General features: G+C 47.9%; 1 protein-coding gene across 9 annotated transcripts in view; it reads right to left on the bottom strand.

Moving 5' to 3' along the window:
* SCN8A (sodium voltage-gated channel alpha subunit 8) overlaps nt 1–17,049 on the bottom strand; it is a 61,139-nt gene that overhangs the window by 15,621 nt on the left and 28,469 nt on the right. For 6 of the 9 annotated variants that reach the window (XM_054183070.1, XM_054183069.1, XM_054183074.1 and 3 more), the window contains 14 exons: nt 15,717–15,938; nt 14,915–14,978; nt 14,119–14,260; nt 13,147–13,353; nt 12,312–12,599; nt 11,568–11,927; nt 9,625–9,760; nt 7,496–7,734; nt 6,893–7,066; nt 5,594–5,950; nt 3,992–4,462; nt 3,500–3,617; nt 1,924–2,078; nt 851–1,024 (listed from right to left, as the gene is read on the bottom strand). In XM_054183070.1, the coding sequence (XP_054039045.1) occupies nt 851–1,024; nt 1,924–2,078; nt 3,500–3,617; nt 3,992–4,462; nt 5,594–5,950; nt 6,893–7,066; nt 7,496–7,734; nt 9,625–9,760; nt 11,568–11,927; nt 12,312–12,599; nt 13,147–13,353; nt 14,119–14,260; nt 14,915–14,978; nt 15,717–15,938 (3,107 nt within the window). The remainder of the gene's footprint in view (nt 1–850; nt 1,025–1,923; nt 2,079–3,499; nt 3,618–3,991; nt 4,463–5,593; nt 5,951–6,892; nt 7,067–7,495; nt 7,735–9,624; nt 9,761–11,567; nt 11,928–12,311; nt 12,600–13,146; nt 13,354–14,118; nt 14,261–14,914; nt 14,979–15,716; nt 15,939–17,049) is intronic. The other 3 variants (XM_054183077.1, XM_054183073.1, XM_054183078.1) reach the window with 1 other exon arrangement.

The raw sequence follows: 17,049 nt of genomic DNA on the forward strand, positions 1-17,049 counted from the left end.
TGCAATTCTTTAGACTTCACATCCTATTGAATTCCGTAATTTTCTGCCACTTTTGACAACGTAAATTCCATTTATTTTAAATGCTCTTGTTGTGCTTCAGAGCCAAATTTATTGCTAAGACTTCTCTCTATTGCCTTTGTTCTTTTAATTCTCGAATTTATTCTGCCTGCCAAGATGTTCTGCAGGGGAATTCCAAGGCAATGATGTGCTGAAGTGTCAGATCGAATATTCCCCCTGTTCGTGCTACGATCTCTTACCAGCAAAGCTGCCTTGGTTGTTTGATACCGTCCTGACCTTCCTCTCCTGCGCGTTACACCTTTTCACCAGAAGAAGGATGACGTTGAACTTCATTTCGCATAACAAGCAAACGCACGCGCCCAAGGCCCAGAACCACAGAGCTCGTTAGGTTGGGGGGGCGGGGAGATTTTGCCACCCTCATCGTCCCCCGTTGTTAATAACGCAAGCAAGGGATTACAGAAAGAGGGTGTCACCAAGGAGCAGCACGGCTGCACAAGTTCTCCCACCGTTAGCACATTCCGGTAGCTCAACATGCAGGCAGGACTCTTAGAAACAGTATTTTTAGCGGAGCAAAAGAGCCAAGGGTTGGAAAACCCTCCTTTGTCTCCACAGGCTCATTAGGACCCACAGGGCAGAAATTCCAGAGTTGCGTAGCAACACTCAACTGGCTCAAGGGTTTCATCCTGGGTTTGGAAACTTACAGATACCTGGGACTGAATCCTCATTAAGTATATGATTCAGTTAGGACACTTCTCAGGAGAAAACATTACCCCAGCAATCTTCTAACGTTTTTTTTTTTCCCAACCAGAAATAAGGAGGAGAGGATACCTACAGCCACAATGAGGAAATCCAGCCAGCACCAGGCATTCGTGAAGAACTTGACGAATCCGTAAGCACACCATTTCAGCAACATCTCCAGGATGAAAATGTAAGTGAAGACCTTGTCCGCGTACTCCAGGATGGTCCGGATGGTTTTCCTCTGTTCTATGTAAATATCCTCGAAAGCCTGGGAAATAACCAGGTGCTCGTGTCATTATATCAGATTTATTCCACAGATCAATGTCGTTATCCAGAAGCTTATTCAAACTGCGATGAGCGATGGAATCGCATTTCTTATACAGTGCACCTGATCTGCTCTAGCAACACTGCAATGCCAAACCAAAGAAATCAACCCCCCCAAAAAAAAAGAAAGTGCTGAATAACTAACACAAGAACTTCTCTGCCTTTTAGGGATCCGAGTACCAGCCTTTACATCTAAACGTTCAGCGACAGCTATCGCTACGGTCACACACGGGCAGGTTTTCTCCACAGCTCAGCACAGCCAGAAGGGCTGAGTCCGCTGGCCGTCAGACTGTTCATCGCTACGAAAGCCGGGCGCGTGAAGAAAACCAGGCTGCTGCTGGGGGATCCCAGTTGTTGTGGACTTCTGTCCTAAAACCCGTGAGCAACGCCTGCTTGAAGCTGTTTGCTGTATAACGCTGGCTACTAAACAGTGCGCTGTGTGAAAACACATACAGTGATTATTTGTGTCTATGGAACGCCAGGAGGTCAAGAAGCTCTGCAGACATGGGAAAGTGAAGAAAGGGAAATATAAATGTTCTTGCTCGATAATGTCAAAATGAGACATAGATACAGCCTGACTTTGTCCAAAATCCTCACGTTTCTAGTCAAGCTGTGAGCAGAACCCAGATTTGCAGGCTTTCAGTCTCCATTTTCCATTTAAACTAAACAGAAATCATCAATACAGGCTTTTGTATGGTACCTACCACAACGGAGCCGTGTTGTTTTCCAGGCAAGAACCGTCACAGCTTGCTTTTTCACCAAATCTCCCGTACACAGCTTTCCCAATTAGCTGTCACCTCGCTTAGCACTGCGGGGCTACACGTATTGCTGTATTTTACTCACCAGAGCACCGCTGCTCAGCAGGATCATAAAGATGATGAAAGTCTCAAACCAGTTGTGCTCCACAATCAGAAAACAAGTCTTCCTCAAGGTCCACCAAGACTTCCCCAGCCCTTCCTCGATATTGACCTGGCAACATTTGCAGCGCTGCATGCAACCTGCAATGGGGACAGTGCACACAGGAGGATGAGCCCAAATTCTCTTTAGTAACAGGTGATTTAATGTAAGAACGTAAAATTGTCATTGTTTAGAAGCAGTTCTGATGCCAACAATACTAAACACACTGAGTTTCAGCTAAAACTCTTGCGCTCTTGAGGAATTTATGATTACTTTTGCCACTTCTGTACCTGGGCACCCGAATTAACATCAATTTGTGAACAGATTGTTCTATTTGGTGAGGTATCCATGCACTTGACAGAAGAGGAATGGAAAACTTGCTGATAAAATAACCTTGAACCATTTAAAATATCTTTGCCATGGGAATACCCGTACTGGAACAGCTGCTGAAAGACATTGAGGCCAGCAACAGAAGGGGAAAAGAAAACCCGACCAGAAGCCAGATTCTTCTGCTTCTACGTACTCAAGGCACCAGTTGTACGAAAGATGAACCTGCCCCACCGACAGGGCACCTACATCCCTGCGATGGCCACTGCATCTCCGAGGCCTTGACTTTGCAAAGTCTTCTGAACTAGTTCACCTCTGACGCGGGGTCCAAGGAGGGTCTCAAAATAAGCTGAGAGCCATCCCTGACCCAGACTGAGACCGAACTTTAAGGTAAGCTTAGAGCAGAGAGGTCCCCAGAACAGCTTGGTGGCTTCCCATCGGCTGGGATGTACCCTGCTGGGGAGCAGCTCTACGGAAAGGGACCCGGGGGTCCTGGTGGACAATAAGCTCAACACGGGTGAACAGTGTGCTGCTGCAGCAAAGAAACCCAACGGGACGCTGGGCTGCATCACCAAGGGCATCGCCAGCAGAGAGAAAGAAGCCATTATCCCACTCTATGCAGCGCTGGTCAGGCCACACCTGGAATATTGTGTGCAGTTTTGGTCCCTGCTATACAAGACAGATGTGGCCAGGCTGGAGAGGGTCCAGAGAAGGGCCACCAAGACAATCCAAGGACTGGGAAGCTGCCATATGAGGAAAGGCTGAGAAAACCGGGTCTCTTCAGCCTTGAGAAAAGAAGGCTTAGGGGAGACCTTATCACCACGTTTCAGTATTTAAAGCCTGGCTACAAAGAAGACGGAGACTCCCTTTTTACGAGGAGTCACGTGGAGAAGACAAGGGGTAATGGGTACAAGTCACTCCTGGGGAGATTCTGATTGGACACAAGAGGAAAATTTTTCACAGAGAACAATCAGCCACTGGAATAATCTCCCCAGGGAAGTGGTGGATTCCCTAACATTGGAGACTTTCAAGGTTCGGCTGGGGAGGGTGCTGGGCCACCTTGTCTAGACCGTGCTTTTGCCAAGAAAGGTTGGACCAGACGATCGTTGAGGTCCTTTCCAACCTGGGATTCTATGATTGATTCCTTCTACAACTTAGAGTTAGAGTTAGTTAGTAACTTAGAGAGTCAGCTTACCTTCTGTGAAGCACGCATCAGGGTCCAGATACTCCTCCGGTGCCTCCACAGGGACTTCTTCCACTTCAGGCTTTATATCAATGGTGCTACCTTCAGAGGAGCTGGTCTCGTCGAGTTTCTTGAACACAAAATAAAACACAATCCAATCTAGAATTAGTTCCCAACAAATATCAATCATGATGACTCAGCAATCTGTTCACCAGATTTACTGTAACAAAAGTTGTTTCCTCACTTCACCTCATTAAGGTCCTGACATGGGTTACATCACATGTTAACAGGACAGACAGTATTAAGTATTTATATTATATGTAAGTATTTGTGGCTCTCCACAGAGCAACTAGCACAAGAAATTTCTGTCTTGAGTGCAAAGACAATGTTGCAATATGAACAGAAGTTTTGTGCTGGAACTATCTAGTTCTCCCTTCCAACAAGCTTCCAGGCACTTGCATGAGGGTCAAATGACTCAAATGAATTTTTAGCATTTCATCCTACCTCTTTGCTGCCATCGGGATCTGTATCGCTGCTGAAATCTTCTGTGTTGAGATTTTCAAAATCCGATTCCCCTACAGCAATAGGCACCCGGACAGTGAGGTTGGGGTTATTGATGAAGGACATGTGATCTTCATCTATGATATACTTCTCCACACTGCTCCCAATTCCACTCGTCGTGCCATTGCCATTCTTCTGATAATCAATGTCTCTGTTGATATCAGCCCCCGTATGGTTAGCAATGCAGTTCACCTTCTTGTCGTACAATTCATCCAAGGGTTTGACCTCATCTGCCTCTCTCTGCTTGAAATGAGCCTGCATGAACTCCCGCACTTTCGCCTTGGTCCAGGCAATGCCCTTCTTGATGCGAATAACAGAAATCTGCAGGTTGTTCATCTCCCCGTCGTCATCTGTTGCTGCCAAGTTGTCCGCACTGAAGGAGCTCAGTAGCAAAGCTAAGAACAGGTTCAGCACCTGAAGGAGAAGAGGTGACGCTTGGCAGAGCTGAACGTAAGGGTTACGTTTCCAAAGCTGAAGATGAGTATTTAACCACCCAAGTCCTGCTGCTGTTAACAGGGAGCTCAGTCTCTAAACACCACAGTGAGAACCAGCTCTGGTGTCCCACGGACCTACTGAGGTTCCCAGGAATCAAGGAACAAGACCCTGATCCTGCAACGCGTGCCGTGAGCGGGGCAGCCCTGCGTGGCACACAGCTCTGCTGGGTCAGAGGGGCTTGGAGCAGGTCCCTCCACAGAGCCCCTTGCAGGAGCCAGACTGCGGGTGTCAGAGAGGGATTTAGGCAGCAGCCACCCAAGGGACTGAAATTCAGTGTTACTGGTTTAGTCCCATCTCTGGCTCAAAGGAAACGGGCCAAATCTAGGCATTTTCAGTGATCACTCCCAGCTGTTTCCTTGCCCACACCTAGTGATTGCCCCCGAGACTTATTTTGTTGAAATCCCTTGGCGAGACAAGTCCTCTCAGAGAGAGCTCACAACACTACTTTGAAAGCATGCAACTGCTCACAGTACTTCATTCTTGCTTACGTTTTCCTCCATAGGCTTTTCTTCATAAAATTTAAGACCAGAAGGAAACATCATGATCTAGTCTAACCTCCCACTCAACAGGCCGTGCAGCTTCACCAGCTGCCTCTTGCACACCGCCACACCTCATGATTGAGCTAGTGGGCACATTTTAGAAGAAACTTCCAACCTAATTTTAACACCTCAGGACCTTCCCTTTCATACCAAATTATCACCTCTTCTGGCATTTGAAAAGACAGGTTTTCCTTCTTTTAAGCTTCTTTTACCCCCTCAGGCAAGGTGTGGGTCTGTCCCCTTTGACTGAGGGCTTCGTACCTCCAGCTTTTATTGCAAAGTGCTCGCATGCTTTACTCCTGGGCAGCTGTTTAAGGCCCTAATCAAGCAAAGCACACCCTTAATACGGTGCTACCGAAGTCAACAGGACTGTTCATCTGTCAAAGGCCATGAAGGACCCCACCAGAGCTGGAACAGGCTCATAAACCGTCACTCCCTAGTGCTGTGGCCTCCCCGTGTTTTACCCCACCCAGAGGCAACCAATAAAGACCATCAGTAACCATTTACTGACCACTAAGTTTCCGATGACCATGACCATCATGAAGACAATCAAGCACATGGCCTGTCCTGCTACTTCCATACAATCCCACATGGTCTCAATCCATTCCCCACACAACACACGGAAGACAATAAGGAAGGAGTGGAAGAAATCGTGCATGTGCCAGCGGGGTAGCTCACACTCCGGATTGATCTTGCAGACACACTCCTTGTAGCTTTTGCCGAAGAGCTGCATGCCCACCACAGCAAAGATGAACACGATGATGGCTAGCACCAAGGTCAAGTTCCCCAAAGCACCCACTGAGTTACCGATGATTTTTATCAGCATGTTCAGAGTGGGCCAGGACTTAGCCAGTTTGAAGACCCTCAGCTGCAGAAAACAAAAACCAAAAAACAGAACAGACAAATGAAAATTTAATTTCATCTTAAACAAAGAGGAAAATCAGGCAGAACTTTGTAAACGGCAACCATCTTGTATTTTACATCAACATAAGCCCCTGCTTCTGCTACTGAACTCAGCGGCAGCAGGGCATGCTGAACTTCTCCTTGAACGTGGCCTCCTGTACTTTGTACTTTGTTATCCCCCACGTGGGATCCCCCATCTCCCTTTACAAAGGAAAAGCATGAAGCTTCCAGCTCGCTTTCAAAACCTGCAACATTAAGGAACTCAGGAGACTTGTTTGAAGGGTGTATCACAAAAAATTACTTTTTTCTTTCCTGAACGCTTCACATCTTCCCCGGAAAAAAAGGCCATCTCCTGGCACATCCAGAACACACTATCGAGTTTAACTTCCAGAGAATCTCATTTGGAGACAGACTTTCTGAAGCTGGATATAAGCGGGAGCTCCCGAGTACTGTGCTCCTTAGAAAATCCGACCTCAGCTGTGGTTCTCTGTGTTCAAAAATCTAACCTTGAGGTTTTCATAATGTAATTTTCAAAAGCTTAACCAGTGACAGCACAAGTTAAAGCACGCGAGGGTTGTACACATTCAGCACTTTTATCAGACTGTAACATACAACCTACCAAATTCGACTGCATGAAATAGAGGTGCCTTCTAACGCGGTCCATGTCCAGCCACATTAAGTGCTCTACACCAAGACACCTCCCAAGTCACCCCTCACCGCCTCAATGCAACGAGCTGTTGCTCAGACCTCGCCAACAGCAGTTGCGAAGTAAGAAGAGACCACAAAAATGACACTACTCCATCTCTGTCCTCCCCCCCAAAAAAGCGGGTTTTGCCTTTTCTTATGTAAAAAGCTTTCTAGTAGCTCGAAGATAGTAACGTTCAAAAAGAACTGGAATATGGAATACCAATCGGAAAGATCGCAGCACAGAAAGTCCTTCCACATCTGCCAGACCCAGTTCCATTAAACTGAGGGAGACAATAAATCCATCAAAGATGTTCCAGCCTTCTTGGAAATAATAGTAGGGATCCATGGCGATGAGCTTCAGGAACATTTCTGCTGTGAAAATTCCAGTGAAAACCTGGAGCGGTGAGGAGAGAGACAGACAAACAAAGAACGGGCAAAGATTCGCTTTTGTTCATTTTCTGATCTTCAGGCTAAATATGAAACGATGCGATCCCTTACACCAATTCCAACGTGCAGCCTATGCAATGCCACCTGCTCGTCCACAACAGGCTTTTCCCCCCCCGGCCAGCACAAACGTCATTGACCTACTCAGGCATCCCAGGAATGAATAGATGGATTTTTAAGCAGTAACAAATTCTGACCAGGGAAGCGCACCCTCAGCAAACATCTCTGAGTAGCCACAGAGTGCAGCGAGGACAAGCTCTCGCCGCTCAGTGTCTTCTAGAGCCTGAAGCAGCAGTTCTTTCAGTCTAAGTCCACACCAACAAGGAATGTATCCCAGTAGGAGCAGATCCGTAAGGAATATTTACCAATAGTATCTTACCAGATTTCCTACGGAGAGCACGTGCTCAAACTCTGGGGTCATAGGATGGTGCTCCATTGCCATGAACAAAGTGTTCAGCACAATACAGATGGTGATGGCCAAGTCAACAAAAGGATCCATGACAATTAAGTTCACGATCTCCTTCAGCTTGATCCAGTACGGGTGGCATTCCCAGATCAAGAACGTGTTGGCAAATTTGTACCAGCAAGGGGGACACTTCCTCTGGGACTCCTCCAGCTCTGCAGCCCCAAAACAAAACAGCAACAAGAGTTCAGCCTCCACCTCTAGGGCTGCGTGATCCACCTGGCCCTCGGCACGGCTAAAATACCACCCGACCTCGGCTGTCAGGAACCCCTCTCGCGTCTCCCTGCTTCCACAACAATATTCTTGGGCCAAAGACACGTTTTGCCGTACGTACACACAGCACTCGAAACCAAAGACCTGCAGGATGCTCAGCAGTGGCTTCAGACAAAGAGTTACGAAGCCACGAACTTTATGGCCACAGCCCATGACGCGCCAGGAGAGGCCGGGCAAGTTTTTGGACTGAGTTTCTCCCCCGGCCCTCGGCGAGAGCTGCACCGTGTCTGCAGGAGGTCTCCAGGAGGGGCAGTTCTAAACCCCCCCCGACAGTCTGCCTGGGTCTTAGGATTCTGTCCAAATTATTTGAAATGAAGGGATATATTTAACTCGGGACCCACCAAGGTAAAACGGCGTGAATCAAAGCTACAGATTCTAAACTGTCTTTGGTGCCAGTTTTTAAATAACTTAAATGAATTCTGCTCTGAATGCAGACGTGGTCTAAAAGAGGAAATATATGACATAATGCTGCAAAGGATTTTAAACAGGAATAACCCGATTAAGACTAACCACATCCATTTACAGAAACCTAACATGATGTTGTGTCCGTTTCTGTTTTGTTTTTTTTTTTTTTTACACTGGCTTCTTTAAGTGCTTAGGGGAAAAAAAATACAAATCAGGAGTTCCCCCCTCTATTCTTTGCCTTGCAATGGTTCCATTCAGGCTCTACAGCTGTTCATGCTGAAGTTTTATTTTTTTATGGGCAGGGAAAGGACCACCGCGCTCACTTTCTCATTGGTTCTCTGGTTGCTTAGTATTTAGTTGCCTTGGAATTTCTAAAGTTAAAAAGCAGGACCGTAGCACTGTAGCCTGTAGGCGTTTGCGCAGGAGGGAAGCAGCAGCAGAACCTTGCTCTGTTTCTAAGTATATTTAGTTTTCATACAATTTTATTACAGGAGGCAGCAGGAATTTGAGATCATCAACCTCATATGGCTGCTGTTCATAAATTCTTGCCGGCTCCTGCATAACGTATTTGGAAATCTCATCTCCGCGTGCTGTCCATTTCAGAATTTCCGTCATCCCGAAGTCCCTTTCTCTTCTGACAGCTGCCACATCTCGGCTCTCAGCGCAGCTCAAACCTCCTTCTCCCAAGGACTGTGAGCAAAGGAGGGTCTCCAGTCCTCGGGAGACAGCAGAAGACACACCACCCGTGTCCAACGCTAACTCTATAATCTCCACACTGAATATTCATCACTGTAAAATTACAACTCTTTGTTGTCTTTACCTCTGTATCTGTGTAATTCAGATGGAAAACCAAGTAAAATAAAGTCTAATAAATACTTCTGTACCAATGATGACTCAAAAGAAGCAGGTTTAGGCAAAACCAGTGCATGAATCCGTACTACTTGAAAGCAGGGATAGCCGAGTTCTGTGTGTCTGAGGGGCACGCGCGTCCCCTCTCCGGTACCCAAGGCTCAAACCTCATCTCTGGGGTACAGCCGTGCCCAGACAGAGGGGGCCTGACCCGAGCCTGTGCTCCTCACCCCGCTCCTACAGACCGGCTATCGCTCTGCTCCCACGAACCCATCTCACCAAGCTGTTACCACCGGGCATCCTCTTGGACAGACTGACCAGACGCACGCGTTCATACCCGTGTTCTGCGCCGTGCAGAGGGACAGCCCGCCCAGCTCCAGCACAGGGAACCCGGGGCAGATGTAGTGTGAGGAGCTACCCGTAACGGCCAGGCGGACGGGTCTGTCTTCCTACAGCACACCACGAGAGGGCAATGGATACGTACCTACTGGAAAGACAAACCTCCAAGCCATACCTACCCTCAACAAGGGTATTTGTCAACCCCGTCATTACACTGTTGGTTCGATCCTTTCTTCCATAGGATGCGTTCACCTGATCCATCGAGACCAGGAGAGACCCGCCAGGCTTCTTTCTGATTTCAATTTCAGTAGTACCCTGCAAAATTCATACAATGATTAATACAAACTCTTAGCCTTCCCAGTATTTCACCAACTCTTAGCCTAGAAATACGGCACACACACCCAAGAGAGAAGAACACCTTTGTTCCTGCGATCCTCCTCGCCTTCTTGCATTAGGTAAGTGGTCAAGCCAACGCTCGAGCCCTCGTTTCTGCTAGCACCAGCACTTTGCAGCCTCACACAAATCACGGACTACATTTTAAAGAAACTTTCTAATGAAGACTGCTGTAGGACAAAGTAATTTACTCTCTGTACTACTACCCAATGGCACAGACGGGCAGTGACTCTCTTACCCAGCCCACCTTACGAGCCCTCTGGTGAGAGTGGGAACTCCACCCCAGCCTCCTTGGAGCCACCCACATTAACCAGGTTTAGGAACCAAGCATCTGACAGTATTAACGTTCATTTCAAAATCTGCATCTGAAAATTAGGATAAGAGAAGCTTGGCCACATCGCTCTCCGAGAACCAGTGGGGATTTCTCCCACTCCGGCCCATTATGAAGCTGATTTTCCGACACAGCGGGGAGATGAAACCACGTCTGGATCTTGCCCTGGTGAAGGATGACCTCGCTCTCCCCAAGCCAAAGAACTTGTAAAGACACCTCACAGTTTCCCTCCCAGCATCTCTCTGGAAACGTCAGTCTCTGTTAGGCACGGATGATCTTGTGCACTAACAGATAATTGGGTTTTTTTCCTCGTTACAGGAATTTGCTGCTGTCTGCTTGTGAACTGAGGTCTCTGCGCAGCCCACGCTCTCCTACCACGACGCTTAATTGCTTGTTGAACCCTCTCTACATAAAGAGTTCGCAAAAGAACTGCTAAGTAATGTATCCTCTTTTACGCATGCAGCACGCAGGTTACAGTTCCTGCCACGTTCGTGCTGTGTTAGGAAGAGAATTAAATACTGAAGCAAACACTGTATTAACATGCTAACTAGGGAAGGAAAAAACAGGGCGTGACTGATGCTTCACGTAACTAAGGTCAAACAGGTTGCAAGAATTGAAGTAACTAAAACAAGAAAACAGCTTGGAATTTATAGCCATGGTAACCAGACTTTTCTCAGAAAAAAATCGATTTAGGTATCTCTCAAATGACGTCGTTTCAATCTTGTTCAGACTCTTTTATGCCCCACTAACTAATATTCTATTTTTTGAGCTTTGTTTCCCTCCCGCTTTCTGGAATGCCGATCCACTAAAAAGGTGACTCGATACCACTTCAGTCAACCAATTGCAAAAAGCCAGTCAAGGAAAATTCAAAAATTAAAAAATAGTATTTAAAAAAAAAATCCTTATTTTACTAACAGCTTCCCTTGCAAACTTGAGTGAGAGCTAAAAGATTGTATTTCTTTTTGAAGCCTTAAATATTTTATCTTATTGTGGAGAACATCTGCAGCAGACTTTGTGCGGTTTCCCCATTCCCATCCTTTAAATAGCTCCTTACAAATTGCCCCGACATACACCAAGGGCTCCTACTATTATTAGCCCTTTAATTAAGGGCTCAATTCCGAGCCTTTTTTTCCCAGGAAGCTGGGGGGGGAGCGGGGGGAGGAGGAGGGGGGTCACTGAGTTTGAGAAGGAAAGAGGGGACGCTGAAGCGTAGGGTGCTTGATCCGGTACGGATTCATGGCCTGAGGTGGGACAGAGGGACGCTGGTCCTGCCGGGGAGCCCGGTGCGCTCGGAGGGCAGCGTCCGGCAGAGCAGAGAGGACGGGCGGCCATGCCTACGCTATCTACTCTCGCTGCCTTCCTCATACTGTCATCAGCAGCTGCCTGAGCTATTTTCACCTCAGGCAGAAGGCGTCCCCCGGGCATGCTGGAAGGCGGGCCGCCGATGAGGGACACCACACCGTTGCAGTCCACCGTGCTGTTCCTCTTCACGTTTCGGCGGAGGTTGGGGAAGATCCGCGAGGAGCGGCTGCCTTGGCTGTAGCCGCTGTAGCCGCTGTAGCTGCTCCGGCGGTCGCGGCCGCGGATGGGGATGAAGAGGGAATCTCTCCTGCCTTCGCTTTCCTCCACGGTGCTGTGCTCGTCATCCGCAAACTCGTTCTCCGAACCCGGGTCACGAAACCGCCCCTTGTAGCTGAAGATGCTGCTCTTGCTGTTGTGTCGGGAGAGAAAAGGGGAGCCTGGGATGCTGAGGAGAGACTGGGAGGGAGAAAAGAAAGAATGACAAAGCGTGAAGAGTACGGAAACAAAGTGCTGCAGTGCTGACAAGTGCTGCTAACATGGTTTCGCTCCCTCTCCAGGTCTACACAAACCATCGCCACTTCGGCGGCGGCTGTACTTGAAGAGTTGTTCACCCTTGGCAGTTGGTGAAGAAGTTTCCTGGTGAGATTCCCCCGTCTCAGGACAACATACGCCAGGGTAGGTGTGTGTGAGGGCTGTAAACTTGGCCCGTAAGTGTCCTCCCGATCGACTGCGAGTTTACGACAGTGGGCAGATTCCCTTGACATGCAAATCAGGATCTAAACTACAGTATTATCCTGACTACAAGCAAGCATAAACATTAGCGAAGGAAATGAAAACTACCTGGTTCATGATGGAAAACTTCCTTCCTAGCCTGTTATCTGGTAGCCTGAATGCTTTCCTCCTCATGCCATCCTCAGACTCCGACTTAAACACCTTCTCATTGTCACACTTCTCATCTCCTTCTGACAGTTCCTTGTCCTTTCGCTTTTTCCTTCGGTTTCGACGCTCCTTGGCGCTCTTGGAACTGAGTTTGGAAATCTCAGAAGAGCTCCGAGACATCCTCCCCCCACCGTCGTCTTCCACAGCATCCTCAGAGACGGTCCCTGCCGAAGTGACCATGGCGGCAGCCTGAGGGCGAAGGCAAGGGAAAGGGAAAATAAATCAGATCTTACTGTGATTAATACTCCATTTTCTGCTTTAAGAGTGTGGCTGAGTGCATACAAGCACAAGTCTTTGGGACAGGACCGGGAAGCTTATTCTTTCTCTTGCAAGAAACTTGTAGCCAGGACTCCTCTAAATTTTTACTGTCGACTTTTGCAGGTGGTAAAAGCTCTCTCAGTCCCTCAGCTTTGTTTACAAACATTTGGTAAAGGACCAACAAACACGTAGGTGTCTGTCTTGCAGTGATGTTCCCACACTTAACTAGAAACGCTGGGATTGTTTAAAAATTCCTTAACAGAAGGAAGTTTTCCCATACGAAATAAACACAGCGAGCTTCAGGAAAAACCAGCAGCAGCCAGGAACTGAGAGCAAACAACGTCACCCCAGTCAGCAGAGGACACGATGCCAGGGCACTGCTGCATTTTTCAGTTACACACCACCGCTCTGTAATAACGGGCAAGGAAATCTTAAAATATGTAAATGCATCAAAAAAATATACCATCGGAACACTCACCTGTGCTTCTTCCTGCTGCTTTTTCAGTTGCTCCAACATGGCCTTAAATTCCGCCTCTTTCTGCTCTGCCTCCTCCAGCGTGGCCTGGTTCTGCTCTTCGTAAGCCATAGCCACCACAGCCAAAATGAGATTAACCAGGTAGAACGATCCCACAAAGATCACCAAGACAAAGAAGATCATGTAGGTTTTTCCTGCTGCTCGTAAGGTCTGGGAGAAGAGCAGCGCGGTAGAGGGAAGAGAAAAGGAAAGGGGAGAGCAATTTCAGCGTGACACCTGATAGGGGAACTGATCCCAAGTTTCTTGACCTGAATGCTTCTAAGAAAATACAGCCGTGCTGAATATTTAACTTCTCAGCACTTCGCCTGCAAAGCACTAAGCTGCTGCACATCCATTAGCCATAAACACAGAAGGTGACATCCCTCCTCCTCTCCTAAGGGAACATCCAACAGATGCAAACTGAAAGGATTCACAAGTACGCTGTGAAACTCAATGCTTGGAGTCCTTTAAAACCAAACAAAAAAGAAGAAAAGCCATCTCAGCAAGGTCCCCAAACCGTCCTCGGGCTACAAGGAAACACTCTGCCCTCCAAAGTGCCCCAGCACCTTCTGAGAGCAGAGCTGAACCACTCACAACCCCAGGATGGTTTGGGTTGGAAGGGACCTTCAAAGGTCACCTAGTCCAGCCCCCTGCCAGGAGCCACCTCCTGCAGCAGGCAGCCAGGTCCTTCCAGAGGTAATTCCCAGCTCAGCTGCCGGCACCCTGGGGACCTGCCGTCCCTCCTGGGCTTAAGAGTCCAACACCCGCTCCCTGGTGACACCCCGTCCTCCTCACCACTCGCCACCTCCTTGCGCAGCTCTACTCGCCGTTACTCTTTCAGACAGCAGCAATGCAATAAAGCTTGACACGTTTTTCTTTCCTGTGCTGTCCCCACATTCTCGTCTTGGACAACACCGAAGCAAAGCGTTTACTTACTAATTGATACAAGTTTTCCCAAAAGTCCTGAGTCATAAGGCGAAATAAAGCCAGAAAAGCCCAGCTGAAAGTGTCAAAGCTTGTGTAACCGTAGTTGGGGTTCCGTCCTGCTTTCATGCACGTGTAGCCCTCCGGACATTGGCTGTGAAGAGGACAACAGCCATTTCAGGGCACGGAGGCAGTCAAAGGGATAGAGCAAGTTGACAACACGCACATTACCCGTGCCCATGGAGATTTTTCACAACCCTCCTAACAAACGGCATGAATTTTGCTCTCCATGTCAGGTAAGACCAGCAGACACGGAGACCGACAGAGAAGATCTCAGAAAAGCCCCGTTTTCTTTGTCCTACGTAAACAAGATGCGGCAACATGCAGCTTTTCACCCAACGTCAGGCAGAAGGACGAGCTTTTGCCCTAAGTGCCTTTAGAGCTGAAGGACTGGGTGAAAAACCAGTTGGAGCCAATTAACACATGGAAATTTTCCATTTCTGAACCTCCCTCCCCTGCTCCTCTGGTGATTCCTGTGATTGGATTCAGTGGGAAGTTAATGCCACCCGTGATCACCATCAGACACACCTGCCCCATGGGAGGACACGGAAAATGTCAGCTTACATTATATTAGTCAAACGGATAGTAACAATGGATTAATAATTAGATAAGAAACACGAAACCTTTTACGTGCAAAATAACACCAGAACCAACAAAGGAAGCAACAGGAAACATTCCAAAGGTTTTGCCATCACCAGCCGACACCGACGGTAATTAGTCTCTACTCTGAATAAAGCTCAGCACTCACCCCGCATCCGAGCTGTTACCACAGAGCAAAGGATCAGGGGCGCCAGGAATTATGTAAAAGTTTGCTGAAGAAGATAAAAAAGAAAAGATTACATGCGCACACATCTGGAGTTAGAGGATTTAACATACCATAGCGCTATAAACACCTTCCCTGAGGATCCCTCTAGATCCCCTACTGATAAACGCACTGGTAAACTAACTCAGCTTTAAATAACGTTAGCCCCACTAACCATGCCTGAGTTTAAACACCTTTCTGGAAGTCAGTACAGCATCACGAATAAAAATTTAAAAGGAGCTGACTGCAGAATACAGAAGCTCAAAGTGAGAAGGAAGGAAGAAATTAAGCTATAAAAACTTGGAGGGTGGTTCCTCGATCCTCCGCAGCATCATTTCCAGCTCTGAAATGATTCTCCAGCATCATTTCCAGCTGGCGCGGGAGGATGCTGCAAAGCAGAGACAGGTACCAACAGCTTCGCGGGCGTTCTCCGGAGAACCAGCAAACTCAGCGAAGGACCTGACACTCAGCCCAGGGGTTTAAGTGGGCAGTTACTTCCCTTTTACTGTATTTAAACAGTTTTTAATTGGAAATAAAACAGAAAAAAAAAAAAGTATTTTTGACAAAGTATTTAGCTGAAAGAGTCCAGCTAGAAACACCTTAACAAAAAAACTGAGAAGTATCTGAGCAAGGGGTTTTTAGCGCGCAAAGCTGGACGCGCCATGTTATAAGCCATGTCAGAAATCCCGGTCAGCAGCATTAAGTCAAATAAAGTGGTTTTAGGGAGTATCACTGCAGAAATACCTACACATATTGTTGGTGTATTCCTCCCAGTCAAAACCCTTTGAGCCGTTATCCAGGAAAGTCTCATTCACATTAATCGGCCATATCACACACTTGTTCCTTAAATTGCCCATAAAGAGCTGCAACCCGATGAGAGCAAAGACACTGAGGCAAAACACTGTCAAGATCATTACATCCGACAGCTTCTTCACGGACTGAATTAGGGCACCCACAATGGTCTTCAGGCCTGCAGAGAAGAAAACAAGACTAGAAATCACTCCTGGAGAACAAAAAGACACCGAAAATTCAAATACATACAGTACCTGGCAACCGCTACAGGGTGGCAAGAGATTGTTGCCATAAAACGGGAAACCCGTTCTCCTGGGGACCGCCACCGGCACTCGGGTTTGTCCCCACGGGACAGGGAAGGTGCTGGATGACCCAAGCTCACCGGTTTCGATGGTGAACTAGCAGTAGTTAGAACAAGAGAAGGCACCAGGCTTCACCATGGAACAACGGGGCCTGGTGGGGAGTCTCTGCCATGGGAGGGTTTGTCCAGACAGAGACGCTGAATTACGGTGTTCTGCTACAAACCCCCCGCTGCGGTGAAACCTGGCTCATCGGCATGAACTACAACCACTTACAAAGACCAAATACCTTTCGACCTGCCTACGTCTGAAGTTCCCACTGCTGCACCGCACCGTTTCCGTGCTTCCCTGTTCCCTGCGGGAGCCGGACCCATCATTCAGAGGAGGGGTTTGTGACGGGCAGGGCTGCGCCCCCAGCGCCGGCTCTTCGGGCCATCGGGATGGGTAAAGGGCAGGGCTCAATACAACAAGGGAGCCCAGGCACAAGCCAAGAACCCCGCTGGTTCTCCAAACCGGTCTGGTCCGTTAAGAGGAACCTCCCAGGAGCCGGGGGAAGAACGCAGCGCTCCTGCTGTCGGGAGACAGATCTCAACAAGCAAGAGTCTGGGCTGCAGAAACCGTACAGAATTCAGGCTTTCATCAGCCTCTCTGAGGTCAAGTAGGATGATCCTGCATTTGTGAGTGAGCAGTGAAGGAGGCTGAAGGGAGGAAGGAGAGAAAAAAAACCCTAAAAATCACAGCTCCAGCTGAATTTGGGGCTAATCGGATCCAAGGCTGTGGTTTATTTCTGCAATAAACCTTTGTCAGGAAACCCTTCTATACCAACAGAGGGTTGAGCCATACCAGGAACATAAAGATTCAAAACCACATAAATAGGATGGAATTCTTACGGAGGAATAATTTTTTAAAACATCTTTTCCTTTGATCTTCAACACTTTTAATCAACGCCAAAGCCCTACTCTCACACGAAGCGGTTCTTTGCTGTTCGTT

This window comes from Rissa tridactyla, chromosome 24 (genome assembly GCF_028500815.1).
Source record: "Rissa tridactyla isolate bRisTri1 chromosome 24, bRisTri1.patW.cur.20221130, whole genome shotgun sequence".
Taxonomy (NCBI): Eukaryota; Metazoa; Chordata; class Aves; order Charadriiformes; family Laridae; genus Rissa; species Rissa tridactyla.